The sequence below is a fragment of the Garra rufa genome, chromosome 1 (assembly GCF_049309525.1).
Source record: "Garra rufa chromosome 1, GarRuf1.0, whole genome shotgun sequence".
In the NCBI taxonomy this organism is placed as follows: Eukaryota; Metazoa; Chordata; class Actinopteri; order Cypriniformes; family Cyprinidae; genus Garra; species Garra rufa.
Window position 1 is genome coordinate 57802956 of NC_133361.1, and position 16961 is coordinate 57819916.

The 16961-nt window shown below is 36.5% G+C and overlaps 1 protein-coding gene across 1 annotated transcript in view; it reads right to left on the reverse strand.

Moving 5' to 3' along the window:
* Positions 1-11329: 11329 nt before the first annotated feature.
* Positions 11330-16961, reverse strand: part of cep112 (centrosomal protein 112) — a 192039-nt gene continuing 186407 nt past the window's right edge. The window contains 1 exon segment of the mRNA XM_073834124.1: positions 11330-11433. Coding sequence (XP_073690225.1) covers positions 11330-11433 — 104 coding nt within the window.

The window sequence follows — 16961 nt, forward strand, 5'->3', positions numbered from 1 at the left end:
TCAAAAAACATGGTATTAAAAAACTGTATTATCAATTTTATTGTATTTTCTACCATGAGACACACACACACACACACACACACACACACACACACACACACACACACACACACACACACACACACACACACACACACACACACACACACACACACACACACACACACACACACACACACACACACACACACAAAATAATACACAGATATAGCATCAACTACATAAAATGTGTTCGCTCTTCATTTTGTTACCTTAATGCTAAAAATCTTTCTGTCTTTGTTAGAAAAAGATATAGAAAGGCCAGCATCTCAGGCTGTAGGCAAGGACATATCCTGTGTGAGTCAATTTTGGCATCTTCAGTTCACCTGCATGCCTCTGGATTGTGGAGATTTGACCAAGAGGAAACCCACACAAACAGTGAAACAGTGAAAACTCTAAACAGAATGGCCTCCTAACTCAGCCAGGACTTGAACCAGGATCTCCTTGCTGTTACCCACCATGCCACCCCTATTATATTAGTTTTTCACTAAAATCACGTGAACACACATCACAGACTTGACCTGACTAGTTTTCCACTAGTAATTATGACACATGTGCGTTCATTTCCTAAACACGATCATTACGATATGACTTGAAGGCAGCATTACACTGGCTTTCCGAATGCAAATACAAACTTTGACCAAAGTGAATGGTACATGGTTTCATATCAGTAAAATGATAATAAATATTAACACTCCTTTGGAATGCAGGTGTGGAAACCTAACTGCCACCTCCTGTTCTAAGGCCGCTGTGGGATATTCCATTGGCTGTAATCTGCCTTTATGAGGTAATGGCACACAGCGCTACGCCCTCGTGATCAGCAGATAAGACAGAGACAGACCGGAGTGTGTAAAAAACCCTTTGATCCTCCCAATACTCCAAAGATGAAAAATATTGATAAGGTTGAAAATAGCTTTGGTTCTGGCTGCAGTTGGGATCTATTGTGAAGTCCTGTGGAGCGTGGTCACGTTAAATATGTGACCTCTTGTTTGGATGGACTTGGTGACTGCGGTACAGGGCGAGATTGAAGCATAATAGAGGCCGCAGAGAGTTCCCATGTTATTGTTTAACAGACATCCCACTGTCTTTGCGTTCTGTGCGGCACAGTAATAAATGAATGGCAAGAAACAGAGTGAAACGAAAGTGGCTCCATGAATAGCTATACTATGGTGTCTTATTACTTTGAAAAACTCACATTTTTATAGTGGGAACTATTAGATATGTTAAACTATCCCTGCATCCCAGTGTGCAAATATCAATGCTAAAGAGTATGTAAGATTCAAATAAGTGCTTCCCAAAAGCAAAGTATGTTTGCCAAATATCCCTGGATAATCTACTATTCTGGGTACATTTTCAAAGTGAGGATCCTTGCACAATTTGTCAGCTGTTTTTGCCCACAACCCACGGTGCTTTGAAGGAGAATATGGTTCAGAACTACAAACGCAAATAAAAGAACTAGAAGTTCATGAGATCGACGATTAAGTAGAGATGCCATGGAATCATTAATAATATCTAACATCATGAAAAAAATGTATTTATGTTACCTGTTATGTTTTATCAGCAAATAATATTGGGAACTGTGTGTCAGAGCACCATTTTAAGATGAGGAAGTATGTCTACTCTTCTGCTACACACAGTGTCTTCTTTCGTTTTTCAAAAAGATACTTTTAGGGTGCAGCATAAGCAGGCAAATTCAGGCACAGCATGTTATGTAAACTATTATCTAGATGTGTCCTTTTTAGACTCTCCACCTAGTGGTTGTTGGACATTAATTACCTTTCTCATTTTATTTGAGCTGGTGTGTCTAATTTGACATCCTTGTGCTTGTGGATTGCACCATTATTTGCCAAAACACATGGGTTTGCATCATATTTGTTTTTCTTTTATAAATAGTTTTTACTATGAAGATTTGAATTGGAACTGTGCCAGGGATTGTTTCCATTGATTTAATTTAAATACCTTCTTTTACTGACCATTTGGAAAACAGATTAAGGAAAACAGATGCATTTCAAAATAAGTTCAAGACTATTAAAAGCATAGAAGCTTTGCTGCTACTGAGGGAAACAGTGGAAAACGGAGCACCAAATACCCCTTGTCTAACCAAAAGACCACAGTCCCTATTCACAGAGAGACAATGCTTGATAAAACAGCACTCAGGACTGGAGACAGGTTCTTGATGATCATTTGAGCAGGGTTTCCAACCACAACTCCTCCAAGGTTTTTCCAGCAAGAATCTAAAGCTCCTGTTACTCAGAGCTTTGTCTAACGTTTGCCCATTCTGCTGCAACAGTAAAATCTGCACATCAAATAAATATCTGGTGGGGTTGTGTTACCTTTGGAAAAAGCAGATCAGATCATGGACAAGAGGAATTTGAGTGGGTAGATGTGTTAAAGATTGTAATCTCCAATACAGATTTTTGGAGACTATTCTGAAAATAATACAGCTTTAGCGTATGCTGCTTCAAAATATTGTCCGGGAAGCAGTTTTCAACACTTGCGATCTTTCTGTCAGACAAAGTTCTGTTGTTTTGCTGTGTAAATACTGACTAGGATTACAGCTATTCGGATGTTACAAAGCACAGGATAGAAAGCAACACAACTGTCTACCTATAGGCAGCAGTTTAAGGCATTATAGATGCCTTAAAGTATCGCATTGTTTGCTTAGCGACATGATAACATGAAACTCTACTGGAATCAATTGTGAGTCAATTTATTAGACAGCTCAAATGTGAGGTCATTAGAAACTTTTTTGTTTTATCTTGTTTAACATTCATAATTGCAATCTGTATTATTTATTATTTACAGTATCTCACTAAAAAGTGAGTACACCCCTCACATTACAGCAACCATTTTAGTATATCTTCTCAAGGGACAATACTACAGAAATGAAACTCGGATATATTTTAGAGTAGTCAATGTTCAGCTTGTATAGCAGTATAGATTTACTGTCCTCTGAAAAAACTCAACATACAGCCATTATTGTCAAAATAGCTGGCAACAAAAATGAGTACACCCTAAGTGAACTTGTCCAAAGTGTCAATATATTGTGGTAGCACCATTGTTATCTGGCCCTGCCTTAATCATCCTGGGCATGGAATTAACCGGAACTGCACAGGCTGTTGCTGGGATCTTCTTCCACTCCTCACAGAGCTGCTGGACATTAGACACATGGTGCTTCTCCAGCTTCCACTTGAGGATGTCCCACAGGTGCTTAATAGGGTTCAGGTCTGGAGACATACTTGGCCACCCGATCACCTTCAGCTTCCTCAGCAAAGCAGTTGTCATCTTGGTGGTGTGTTTGGGATCGTTATCATGTTGGAAAACCGCCGTTCGGCCTAGTGAACTGCAGCTCCCCAGTACCAGCAGCACTCATGCAGCCCCAGACCATGATGCTACAACCATCATGCTTGACTGTAGGCAAGACACAATTTTCTTGGTACTCCTCACCAGGGCATCGCCACACATGCTGGACACCATCTGAGCTAAACAAGTTTAATTTACAGTCTCATCAGACCACAGGACATGGTTCCAGTAATTTATGCTCTTGGACAGATTGTCTTCAGCAAACTGTTTGCAGGCTGTCTTGTGAGCCAGCTTCAGATGTTGCAGTGTGCGCCGTATGGTCTGAGCACTGACAAGCTGACCTTCTACTTCTGCAACCTTCAAATGCTGGCAGCAATCATGCATCTGTTTTTTGAAGCCAAGTTCTGCACCTGATGCAAAGAACGAGTGCTCAACTTCGTTGATCGAAACTTGCAAGGCCTGTTCCGAATGGAACCCATTTTGGAAAACCTCTATATGACTCTGACCTCTGTAGTGTAACTAATTTTAATTCTCAAATCCTAAGAGAGTTCTTTGCCATGAGATGCCATGTTGAACATCCAGTGGTCAGTATGAGAGAATTTAAAGCACTAAATTGTAATTGCTCTAATACAAGATACACAACTTTGTATGGTCCTGTCAAGCAGACAAAAACATAAACATGATGAATAGGACATGTGGCTTTGCACGGTTAAACAACATACTGCTGTTATCACTTAGGGTGTGCTCACTTTTGTTGGCAGCTATTTTGACAATAATGGCTGTATGTTGAGTTATTTTCAGAGGACAGTAAATCTATTCTGCTATACAAGCTGCACATTGACTACTCTAAAATAAATCCAAGTATTATTTCTATAGTATTGTCCCTTGAGAAGATATACTAAAATGGTTGCTGAAATGTGAGGGGTGTACTCACTTTTGTGAGATACTGTATATGTATTGTCAACTTTACTGGCCATTCATCTGGGGTGTTTCCTTGCTTTCGGCCTGAGATGATGGGATAGACTCCAGCATCCAACTCAGGCTCACTGGAAATAAGTGACTTGGCCTATATTTCTGAAAAACTGTAAACAACTACATATACATATATTTCACAGCAGTTTTAGAGTCCAGTGAACGTCACACCACTCCACACAACAGCTCAAAGTCCTGAATAAGGAGGCTAAAATGGTATGGTTTCTTCATTTTTATCTACTGTTTGTTTTGTTAATGCTATCGGTTAAGTTTAAGGTAGGATTTAGTTAATTAAAAATGCGATTGAGCATTAACCTTTTTGCAGACATTTCATTTCTAAGGTGATGTTATACATACATGGACAATGTAATTAAACAATACAACAGTCTTTTTTTCATAGAAAATTAAACGCACCAGATACTAGACAGATCGCTAACTGCAGTGAAACATGTTACAAGCAACGCAGTATCATTTTGCTACCATTTTGTATCTACAGACACATCACATTTTTTTTCATAACACTGTGCTGTTTAGAAAAATATTTCGGGTTTTGCAGAGTCAGCTTGGGACAAGCAGTTGAGGGAATGGATGGATGGATAGATGAATGAACCGTCAACCCGAGGCCTGTACCACAAAGCTATTTAACAAACTCAAGGTTACAGGACTGGTTTCAGTTTGAAGAAAAGGTTTGTGATTAGTGCACATGAAGACATTTCATCTCATGCTTTTTGTAGCATCGCTTTTTAACTGAACTGTTCACTCAAACTTAGATGAACTCCATAGAACTCTTAATCATTTACTATCATTTAACATAACTTTAGTTTTTTTTTTTTTTTGTCATGTTTCTTCTTATTTGCCACGCATCAGATGTGAAGCAGCATCTTAGTCTTCTCATCACGGTGAAGCTGGTGTTCAGTGCGTTCTGTTCAGTGAAGCTTCTAGTTGAGCTTCTAGCTTCTAGTTCAGAGGATCTGATGTACTGCTTATATGGGTTGTCCACTTATCCCCTCTGTCTAGTTTGCTTTCTCTCAATCTAATCTTAATCTCAATCTTAATCTCTCAAAAAACTGAAAGACTGATAAACAGACTAATGAGTTTTTCGTGAAATGTGCTAGAGCATTTTTAGAATTTGACTGTGCCAGACTGAATGTAAGATTGAACGTGCATTTAAAGTGATCTCAAGACGTAAAAAAACTGATACATATGTCAATAACTTACTTTTTAATAAGATGTGTCACTATCCTCTCCAATTTACATCTGCGACCGTAATGAGTAAATTGCGATGTATTTAAATGAACATCTTTTACATGAATATTGAAAATCAATTACTTTGTACTGAAACTAAATAAGATGTTTTTTCTTTAACATGGTGAAAATCATGCACATTTGGAAAGGCTTTTCATTCTCTGAGCTTTGAGCTTGGACATACATTACTACAGTGTTTTGTACTTTTGTACTTGTAAGTTTTTAACAATGACTGTCCAAAAAATTATATACATGTTCTTTTTGCAGTTATTAGACATTGCACTTAGGCTTAACCTAGGAAAAGAAACTGATTACACTGCAAAAAAATGCTTTTCTTACTTAGATTTTTTTGTCTTGTTTCCAGCCAAAGTTAAGTGCATTTTTCCTTAAAACTAGCAAAATAATCTGCCAATGGGGTAAGCAAAATAATCTTGTTTTCTGTTTGAAATAAGCAGTTTTTTGCTTACCCCATTGGCAGATTATTTTGCTTAAGTAAAAGTTACTTAATTTTGACATTTTTTTTCCGAAAACAAAAAATATAATTTTACTTGTCTAGAAAATCCATGGCTGGAAACAAGACAAAACATGTAAGTAAGAAAAACATTTTTTTGCAGTGTAAAATATACAATAAACAACTGTAAATGTCATAAAAGTGGTGCTCCAGATGTAAAGAACAAGGACACTATAAAGTTTTGGTATGAAATTAATCCTTTTACATGGTGTTTTCTTGACTATAAATATTTTTCATTACTCAAAAAAAAAAAAAAAAAAAACATATTTTGAGAATGGTTCAAGAAGAAATGTTTCTTGCATATCAAATCAAAAGAAAAAAGAAAAATCCTACTCTGCATGAAATCCATTTTTAGACCTCATCTTTAATCAAAATGTTACTCTTCCTGTGGTGAGACACTCTTTTCTCTGCTGACATTTGTAAGACTCCATTCATGGCCTACACTTTTTTTCCAGCTTGATAAGCCAATTCACCCTGAAGTAAATTCTGTTTCATGGCAACTTTAATCATTGTTTACAGCATAAAAAGATCATTTCCAATTTAAAAAAATACTTTACAATATTAGTGTAGCATATTTTATACTATACTATACTACACATGACTTTTGAACTTACGAATCATAGATTTATGTATTATGTCAGTATTATGTATTATTATAGAGATTTGACATTTTATAGCCACAATGGATTTAATGAATGTGTCTGTAAAAGTTGCTGTCAAAACAATGTTTGATAAACATTTGTTTGAGCATCCTGACCGGACCCACATGGCAGCACTGGTACAAATGATGCTGTGATTTGGGGTAAGACTACCTGTTTGACTGACCGATTCAGATTTCTGCTGAGAGACAATGGACATAATTTATAACTTTTACAAAGTCTTGATTTAGTTTTTACACTGTAAAAAATGACCGTGAATTTAACGGTAAAAGACTTTTAAACATCTGTTAAACAGTTAATGGTAAGTTCCCCTACTATATATGGTGAAAAACTTCCTCCTTTTTTGCATATTCTGTGGGCGGGAATTATTAAAATAAATGACTTTGTGATGTCACAATATCCGAGTCAAAAGAGCCGTTTGTTGTCTTTCTTGAAAAGTGTTTTCTCTTAAAGAGAATATCTTCTTTTTGAGTGGACTTTGGGCTTTGTAATCTTTTTTATTCTCAAACAGCAACATTACGCATTAACTAATGTTGAAAAAGTGAAGAAGTATAATAGGACCCCTTTAATTTTGAAGGCAGGATGAAATAAGTCTTTCACTCTGGAGAAAAATAGCTAAAAAAATGCAGAATTTATTGTTTTAACAAAGAAGGAGAGAGAATATTTTTAGTGTGCTACTGTAAACTCTGAAGGTCTTTTGCAGAACTATAAAACAGAACAATCCCATAACAGGTAGAAGAGATTTAAAGAAATAGTAACCATGCATAAAAAAGAAAGAAAAAAAAATGAAGCCACATGTACCCTACACTGATACATATGGACTGAGATTTTTTGTCTTGTTTCCAGTCAAAATATCAAAAATTTCTTAAATCAAGTAAGATTCTCTAGACAAGTAAAATTATTACAAAATATTGTCAAAATTAAGTGGGTTTTGCTTAAACAAGCAAAATAATCTTATTTCAAGCAGAAAACCCCATTGGCAGATTATTTTGCTTGTTTCAAGCAAAAACTCACTTAATTTAGACTGTTTTTCTGAAAACAAGACAATATTTTTTACTTGTCTAGAAAACCCTACTTGATTTAAGATTTGTTGATGTTTTGGCTTTTAAACAAGACAAAAAAATCTAAGTAAGAAAAGCATTTTTTGCAGTGCACTATTAAATAATGCTATTGATGCTGATGTGTATAATTGTCTGTGCTAAAATACTGTTTTTTTTTATCATGCAGTGTCATTGCTATAGTATATCTTCTTGAAGAGTATAAACACTGTGACGGTGAATGATTGAGCAATATGTCAACTAACATGTCAACTTCTGACTCAATCCAAGTGTGAGTTTGAGGCAGGACTAGCCGTTTGACAAATGAGAAATTAGTGTTTGGGGAAACTTGTTTTGTATGCTTATTATTTTTGCAATTCCATATAGTTCCACTAGTAGCACACACTCACAGATTCACCTTTAACTAAAGACAACAGAAATATGACACCGATGCAATGTCAGTGATTTGAGAAACAATGTCATTTAATTAGAATGATAATAATAAAAACAACTGATGCATTTCACAGATGAACAGTTAACAATGAATTCAACAACAACAACAACAACCAAAAATATAAATACAATGACTTACACAAATACGGCTTAAAAAAAGTGGCACGTCAGACAAGTGCAGCATGAAAGCAGCAGTGAGTGAGGATGAGGATGAGGATGGGCGCGCGTGTATCAGGATGGTCTGCATGTGGACAAATATTGATGGCCTGATATCATCCACTACCTATACAGTGAGACAGAGACACACAGGGGTAGTGATTATGATGTATTCAATGAAACAGTTTTAAACAACATATTCAAGCCTCAAGCATGTTTTTAGAGATCACGCCATGCACCACCACAGAGTATGTTGTGGGAAATTCATTTTTTAACATGCCAGTTAAATAACCATGGCTGAAGTTAATCTGAATTAGGTTTTTAACTGTAACTGGCAGCTGAACATTCGATTTTGTTTTTCACGCTTAGTGTACTACTGAGAACTGGTCAATAGCTCAACAGAAAATAGTTGAGTTTATGAGATGAGGTGTGGTTTGTGCTTCCAAACTCAATTTCCATAATTTTCCATATCATAATTACTAAAACTACTGGTCACAAAAACAGAATGATAAAATACATGATAAAACCCTCAGTTACACTACATGTACATGTACACTCCTTCACTGCATTGAATTAGTGCTTGAAACATGCTTTCATTACAGCCAAGTTTCCATCTAAGGATTTTTTTGCATGTGGAAAAAGCATATCACAATGTTTACTGATATAGCTGATTTCACAACACGATTTTTCAACTTTAAGGCGAGACACTGCAGGGGAATAGGGTAAAAAAAACAAAAAAAAAAACAACAACTAATAGTTATCACCTTACTTACCCAGTTGATTGATTACATTAATAATTGCAAACATTTTTGTAATACAAGTTTTCTAAAAATGTTAGGTTTAAATATGCAAATGAGACATTATTTAATGAAATATGTGTATTTTTTAGTACAAATATCTAAACACTGGATGAAGTCAGTCTCAAAATTCTTGTTTACTTTTTTTTTCTGACATATTAGAGTCAAACGTTTTTACAAAGGGAACAGACAGGAAACACTATATTTTTTTAAATTTTTGGGGGGAATAAAATGTATAAAATCTAGCAAATTATAGTGTCTCCCCTAATGCAGAAATTCTTTGTTGATTAAAAAAAAACTAATTTGGAAACACTTGTTTTGAGAAAAGGGGCTTTAATGTCTGTATGTTGCTCCCTTTAAAGCTTGTTTCTTGATAAAGTTCAAAGGTACATTGAAACTATTCGTACATAGCAGTCTAAAAATTTCTCAGAAGGTTTTAAAAACAGTTAAAAGAATGAACAAATGTTTTACTGTGGTAAGATGTACCTCTCAAGCAATATTTATTCTTATTTTGTCAAATATTATTTTCTTGATTTGGTATTTTCTTGATTCCATAACGTTGCAAATTAAAATGTTTTGTACATTTTGTTCTGAAGATAAAAAAAAATAAAAAAATATGAAACCACATTCAGCAAGAACATTTTTATTAAAAATATATTTTTTCATGAATTCTTTTATTTCAACCTACAGTCTAATAAAAGTTAAAAAGACAAACACAAAAGTACAAATGCACTTGCTTAATCTAGATAACAATATAGCTTAGTCTACATAACAAATAAAAAACATGACTAAATAAAATGACTTAAAATGTATTTAATAAAATAAAGGTAACACTTTAGAATAGGTAACACTTATTCACTATTAACTACGATTTTTCCCTCAATCAATTTCAAATTTGCTGCTTATTAATAGTTTGTTAGGTAGTTGTTAAGTTTAGGTATTGGGTAGGATAAGGGATTTAGAATAAGGTCATGTAGAATAAGGCATTATTATGTGCTTAATTAGTACTAATAAATGGCTAATATTCTAGTAATATGCATGCTAATAAACAACTAGTTAAGAGACCGTAAAATAAAGTGTTACCAAATAAAATCTCAGTCAACTGAAGGCACATTGTCTGAGCTCCCCGTGACAAATAAAAATCACTAGTCGACCCATCAAAATAATTTTAGATGGGCTATACACAATTTATTAAAATGTTATAATGGTAATTTTATTATCAAAGGAATGAGGACAATAAAAAAAACTCACGCATCTGCCTCTGCATTTTTTGCAATTGTTATTTTCCGATATTACTTATTTACCTTTTGGAAAGGAGACCTCTGAACTCTGAAATCTAATAAATTATGCTTACTTATATTTAAGTAAAATTCAATTAATTGTGAAATGTGTAAGCAATAAACTGGCCAATTTCAACTGCCTTAGTGCAAAACAAGAAAGAAAGTGGGAATAATTTCAAGCGAATGCAGTCTCTCTAAACAGTGTATAAACTGTGTTTATACCTGTATTTAAAAGTAATGTTAATACCAGGTGTGAACAAGGCCTGCTGTGGAATGGCTGCGGTTTTTCTCAGGCTCCACCAGCAGACAATATTTAATCAGTAACCAATTACCAATTAGAGTGAAAGAGGAAATGAGCATCAACCATCGGTCACAACTGACACATGACACTGTTTGTTTATTCTACTCTGATCAAAAGGACCAATCAACACCTGCAGCGGTCGGGGCTCAGGTGGGGGAGGGTTTATAGTTCACATGGTCTCTTTACTATGGAGCTGGTGATGGTGATTCTCAGTCTCAGTCAACACATTCACAGTCCACTGACCGCCTGATAAAACTGGAAAGCACTTCTGAACATCCCAAGCTCCAATGAGACTGTTATGCAGCATTTTGGCATCAAGTTTTACAGGTTTACTTTGTATTATCTCTAAACGGCATGTAAAAACAAACTGCGGTTGGTCCTTTTGTGTATTAGTAATTATAGCGTTTGTGTACTCCAAACTTGGACAAAGACAGCAGAGGGGTGTCTTGTGCACTTGTCGTGTTTGTCGTTCTGACATATAGCACACATGGTTTGTGCATTTCAAAGCATGACTGTATATATAAACAGCATTTGCATTAATTGTGTGTGTGTGTGTGTAGAAGCATGTCCAGGTCCTCACCTCCTGATGTGGCTAGCATCTAGCTGCTCCTGTAGGACTGACGCTCTCTTCTGCAGGAAGCTGACCTGCAGACAAACACAGCTCAAGTTCAGTGGTACATTTATCATATTAAAAACCACTTACCTGCTAGGTTTTAAGAACCACTACATTTTTCATGCACAAAATCATTCACATGTGCAAGCATTCCCAGAGCATTATGGGCCAAACTCCTAGTTCTCTGGTGAAGAGTATGAGCTCAACAGTAATATATAAGCAGCCCATAGGATTCTGAATGGTAAGCCCACAACTGCCTGACTAGATTATTGTACTCTACTTTTTAGGGCTCATGTTGTGACAAATCAAATTGTCCTTAATCTTTGGAAATAAAAGACTTCAATGTGCTATTAAAACATACTGTAACTTTTAGAACTCAGACTGTCCTACCAGCCTATAAAAGAGCACTTACTAAATTACTAAAACTAAGCAGCAAAAATGGCTAATTCAGAACTTTCACAAATTTTTGACCTCAATCAGATGAATACATTAACACATCAATGACACCCACTGGGAGTTCAGAAACTGTATCTGTCCAGTCACAATTATGGCTGTTTTTAAAGGATAAGTTCACTTCCAGAACAAAAATTTAGAGATAATGTACTCACCCCCTTGTCATCCAAGATGTTCATGTCTTTCAGTCGTAAAGAAATTATGTTTTTTGAGGAAAACATTTCAGGATTTCTCCCTGTATAATAGAACCCCAAGTTTGAACTTCCAAAATGCATTTTAAATGCAGCTTTAAAGGGCTCTAAACAATCCCAGCTGAGGAAGAAGGGTCTTATCTAGCAAAACGATTGGTTATTTTCTAAACAAATTGACAGTTTATATTCTTTTAACCTCAAATGCACGTCTTGTCTTGTCTCTGTGATGCGCATGTGTAGTTTGTGTAATCCGGGTAAATACAGTTAGGGTATGTCAAAAAACTGCCATGTGGTTTTCATCTTCAACTTCATAATCGCCCTACAATGCTGTTTTACCGGTTTTTTTTTTTTTTGTAAAGGCTGTTTGATCTTCTTTGTATGTTCACTTTGTAAACACTGGGTTGGTACTTTTGCAGCGATGTAGGATGATTTTGAAGTTGGGGAAGAAAACGAGATGGGAGTTTTTTGACATACCCTAACTTTTGACCCTGATCACACAGACTACACATGCACATTGCAGAGATGAGACAAGACAAGCATTTGAGTTTAAAAAGTATATAAATTGTCAATTTGTTTAGAAAATAACCGATCATTTCACTAGATAAGACCCTTCTTCCTTTGCTGGGATCATTTAGAGCCCTTTGAAACTGCGTTCTGGAAGTTCAAACTCGGGGGCACCATATATATCCACTATATGGAGAGAAATCTTGAAATGTTTTCCTCAAAAAACATAATTTCTTTCCGACTAAAGAAAGAAAGACATGAACATCTTGGATGACAAGGGGGTGAGCACATTATCTGTACATTTTTGTTCTGAAAGTGAACTAATCCTTTCATGCAAAAAACTTGTCTATATATGCTATAACTGGAACATATGATTTATGCTAGCCCATTAATGTCTAACCATTGTTTTTACCATGTACTATTGTGTGTAACAATAATGTGTAGCAAAAATCATAATGTCATAACAGCAACCGTAGATCCGTAGATGAGCAAAAGTGATTTCTTTATGAAAATATTTTCTCGTAAAGAAATACACTTGGTTCATTCTGGCTTTTTTAATTTTGCATGAGCCTGAAAAGAATGTACATTGTTCTGCGACGATTTTCCTGGAAACCAAGATACACAGAACAAACCTCAGAGCAAATCTAGTGTTACCATCCTTGCGAATGCATGCCTCTGACTCTGAAAAGAATGACTATGGTTAGATTCCTAAACGGCCACTGGTTTTGTTAAAATAATGCACTGCTATGCGCAATGCTCGAAATATTCAAGGACAGAGGAGGCCACGCTGGTCACCAATTACAACGCATAAACATATCAGATCACAGAGCTGTGGCTGCGATTCTGAAAGAATCTAGTCAGAGCTATTCAGAGGCGTGCGCCGGGTCTTTGAACTGTGATCTCGAAATGTTGTTTGAGGGGCCCCGGACCATGCCTGACAAAAAGGGGCTATTGTTTAGATTTGAAATGTTAAAAAAAATGCTCTCGCCGCAGACTCGTGTAGAACAAGGCTGACTGTAACTAATAAGACCCTGGCCGGAGCCCTTGAAGCCTGTATTAATGTGGTTGGCGGGTGTAATTGCACATAAGGAGATGAACTGGACCAGAGACTTCAAAGCCCCGTGGCCAAATTAGATCCATGTCTATGGAGGAACTTCCAGCACTTGTTACCCCCTCCCTTTCCCAAGAAATCAAATAAACAAGAGCCACTTGAGTTCAAAGACGTGAGGTCTGACTGCTCGGCATTATTAGCTGAGGGACAGGAAGCTGTGATGGCATACAAGACACCAAATGTGGGGGTACTGAAGTCAAGTGGACTGATCGCATGCACAGAGGCACAGAACTTCATTCGAGAGGCTAAAAACCTAGTTTGTTGTGTTTGAGCTTTGGTGCAAAGTGCATTCTATACATCAACAACTTTTGACTTTTAAGAGTGGTATGGATTCACTTTTTTTTGCAACCCAGGCTCACTGGAAATGTGTGACTTCGGCTACATTTCTGTAAAACTTATACATTTGCTACCCTTTTCAGGTGACGCCCACTATAAGCAATATTCTTTGCACATGCAACTTTATTAAACAGACCAGTGTAAAGCGCCTTCGGGTTCATTTTTGCAAAATGATAATCAAGTTGCTTGTAGCATGTTTCACGGCTGTTTTGAAATTAAATCTTCTTTGACTGCCACTAAATAGCGTGTTCAATCAGTTAAACATGACTTTGCCAATATTTTATTATGCTGGTTAATGCACATACCATGGCAGTTCAAAAATAAAATGCTAAAGTGTCAATGCTTTATCACATTTAAAATAATTTAAATCATCTGATGTGCTCCACATCGCAAGTGCAGCACTATGCAAGGTCAGCTACAGAGCAGCTATATACCATCAGAAAAGCCATTAACATATGGAGCTGGTTATGTGACGTAAATGTCAAAATGTATCAGTTTACAAACTATGCACTATGGTAAAAGTGGTAAAATTAGAGGTCATAATATAGTATTGTGCAAGGAACCACGTGAAAATAAGTTTTTATTAATCAATAATCTGCCCCTGTGATCATCATCACTTGTGTGAAGAGGAAAAAAAAGTTGGTGGTTTCACTGTCTCTAGTGTTCATTTCATCTGGAAAGTGCACTGAAATGTACTGTATGTATGGGTACATTTTTGCAGCTTTACAGAAATGTAGCAAGAGTCATGTATTTCCTATAAGCCTGGATTGTTTTTTTTTTCAGCAATGTATGTGTTTAGTGTGTGAGGTCTAGAGTAGCTGAGTCTACAAGCTTTGTTTGGATGTGGCTGGGGTGTTAGTTGTTCTCATAGCTGTTACTCCGCTACTGAGGAACAAAGATCAGACGTTCCATGATTTGGACAAGTGGATACTCTTCATATTAAGAAAAGAGAGGGTTATGTGGCCAGAATTAGTTAATTGTAGCCAGACTGGGATAAGCTGTTTGAAGAAGAGTTGAGTGTGATGTAAACTGGCTGTTGTGTTTTTCCAATGGCAGGCAACGAAGGGACTTGCAGTGACATGAGGTGTCTTTATGGTCCTGTTTCTTTACTTCCATCCTCTAAGTAGGGAGAAACACATTCTGCACGGATGGCCAGTCCATCACAGTGTTCTTCTTTCAGTGTACCACTTAAATGTACCATTTTGTCTTTTGCAGATAAAAAAATATATTCTCTGTGTAATTTACATTTCAATTGCAATAAAGTACAATAAAGAAAAAGACTTGACAGAACAAGAGAAGTCATGTTACTAAACAACTGACTGAGAGTTGCAGGGGTCATAGCACTAAATCTGCACCACTCAGGGGTAATAATAATTTACTACAAATAAACAGATTATAAAAAGATATATTTTATTTATTTAATTAAAAAGTTGTAATGTACAAAGTGGGATTAGTGCTGTTAAAGTGCATATATACAGTATCTCACAAAAATGAGTACACCCCTCACATTTCAGCAACCATTTTAGTATATCTTCTCAAGGGACAATACTATAGAAATGAAACTCGGATATATATATGAGTAGTCAATGTGCAGGTTGTATAGTATAGTCATACTTGACATGACCATACAAAGTTATGTATCTTGTATTAGAGCAGTTAAAGGTTTTCCAAGATGGGCTCCATTCGGAACAGTCCTTGCAAGGGTCGATCAACGAAGTTGAGCACTCTTTCTGTGTGTCAGGTGCGGAACATGGCTTCAAAAAACAGATGCATGAGTGCTGCCAGCATTACTTTAAAGGTTGCAGAAGTAGAAGGCCAGCTTGTCAGTGCTCAGACCATACGCCGCACACTGCAACAAGTCAGTTTGCATAGGCTGGCTCACAAGAAACATCGCAAACAGTTTGTTGAAGACAACCTGTCCAAGAGAATGAATTACTGGAACCATGTCCTGTGGTCTGATGAAACTATAAGATAAAAACTTATTTGGCTCAGATGGTGTCCAGCATGTGTGGTGATGCCCTGGTGAGGAGTACCAAGAAAATTGTGTCTTGCCTACAGTCAAGCATGATGGTGGTAGCATCATGGTCTGAGGCTGCATGAGTGCTGCTGGTACTGGGGAGCTGCAGTTCATTGAGGGAAACTAGAAACTCCCTTCAGAAACTAGGCCGAGCGGCAATTTTCTAATATGATAACGATCCCAAACACCCTACCAAGCTGACAACTGCCTTGCTGAGGAAGCTGAAGGAAGTATGTTTCCAGACCTGAACCCTATTAAGCACCTGTGGGGCATCCTCATGTGTCTAATGTCCAGCAGCTCTGTGAGGAGTGGAAGAGGATCCCAGCAACAGCCTGTGCAGCTCTGGTCAAATTTATGCCCAGGATGATTAAGGCAGTGCCAGATAACAATGGTGCTAACACAATATATTGACACTTTGGACAAGTTCAATTATTATGACAATAATGGCTGTATGTTGAGTTATTTTCAGAGGACAGTAAATCTATACTACTATACAAGCTGCACATTGACTACTCTAAAATATATCCAAGTTATATTCAAGTTTCTATAGTAGTGTCCCTTGAGAAGATATATTAAAATAGTTGCTGAAATGTGAGGGGTGTACTCACTTTTGTGACATACTATATAACCAATAATTGGATGGCAGGCATGCCACAAATAATGTTTAGTGAGGTTTTGTTCACACATTAACAGAAAACAGCATAGGCTAAAAGATTGATCTTGAGATTTAAAAATCCATAGCGTATCAGTTAAAATACTTCACATACTAATCAAACTGTCTGTGTTTATTTTGCAATAATGACTGACGTACTTAAGGAATTCCCTGGCTGTCGAGTCAGTTTCCTGGACTGTTTGCAGGAAGCAGAGTCGCCAATCAAAGCTGCTAGCATCCAGTCAGCGAGTTCCTCTTTCAGTTGAATATTGTATTTTCCTTTTCACACTTATTCACTTTTTTAAAAACATTTCTGTTCATTTTCTTTAAC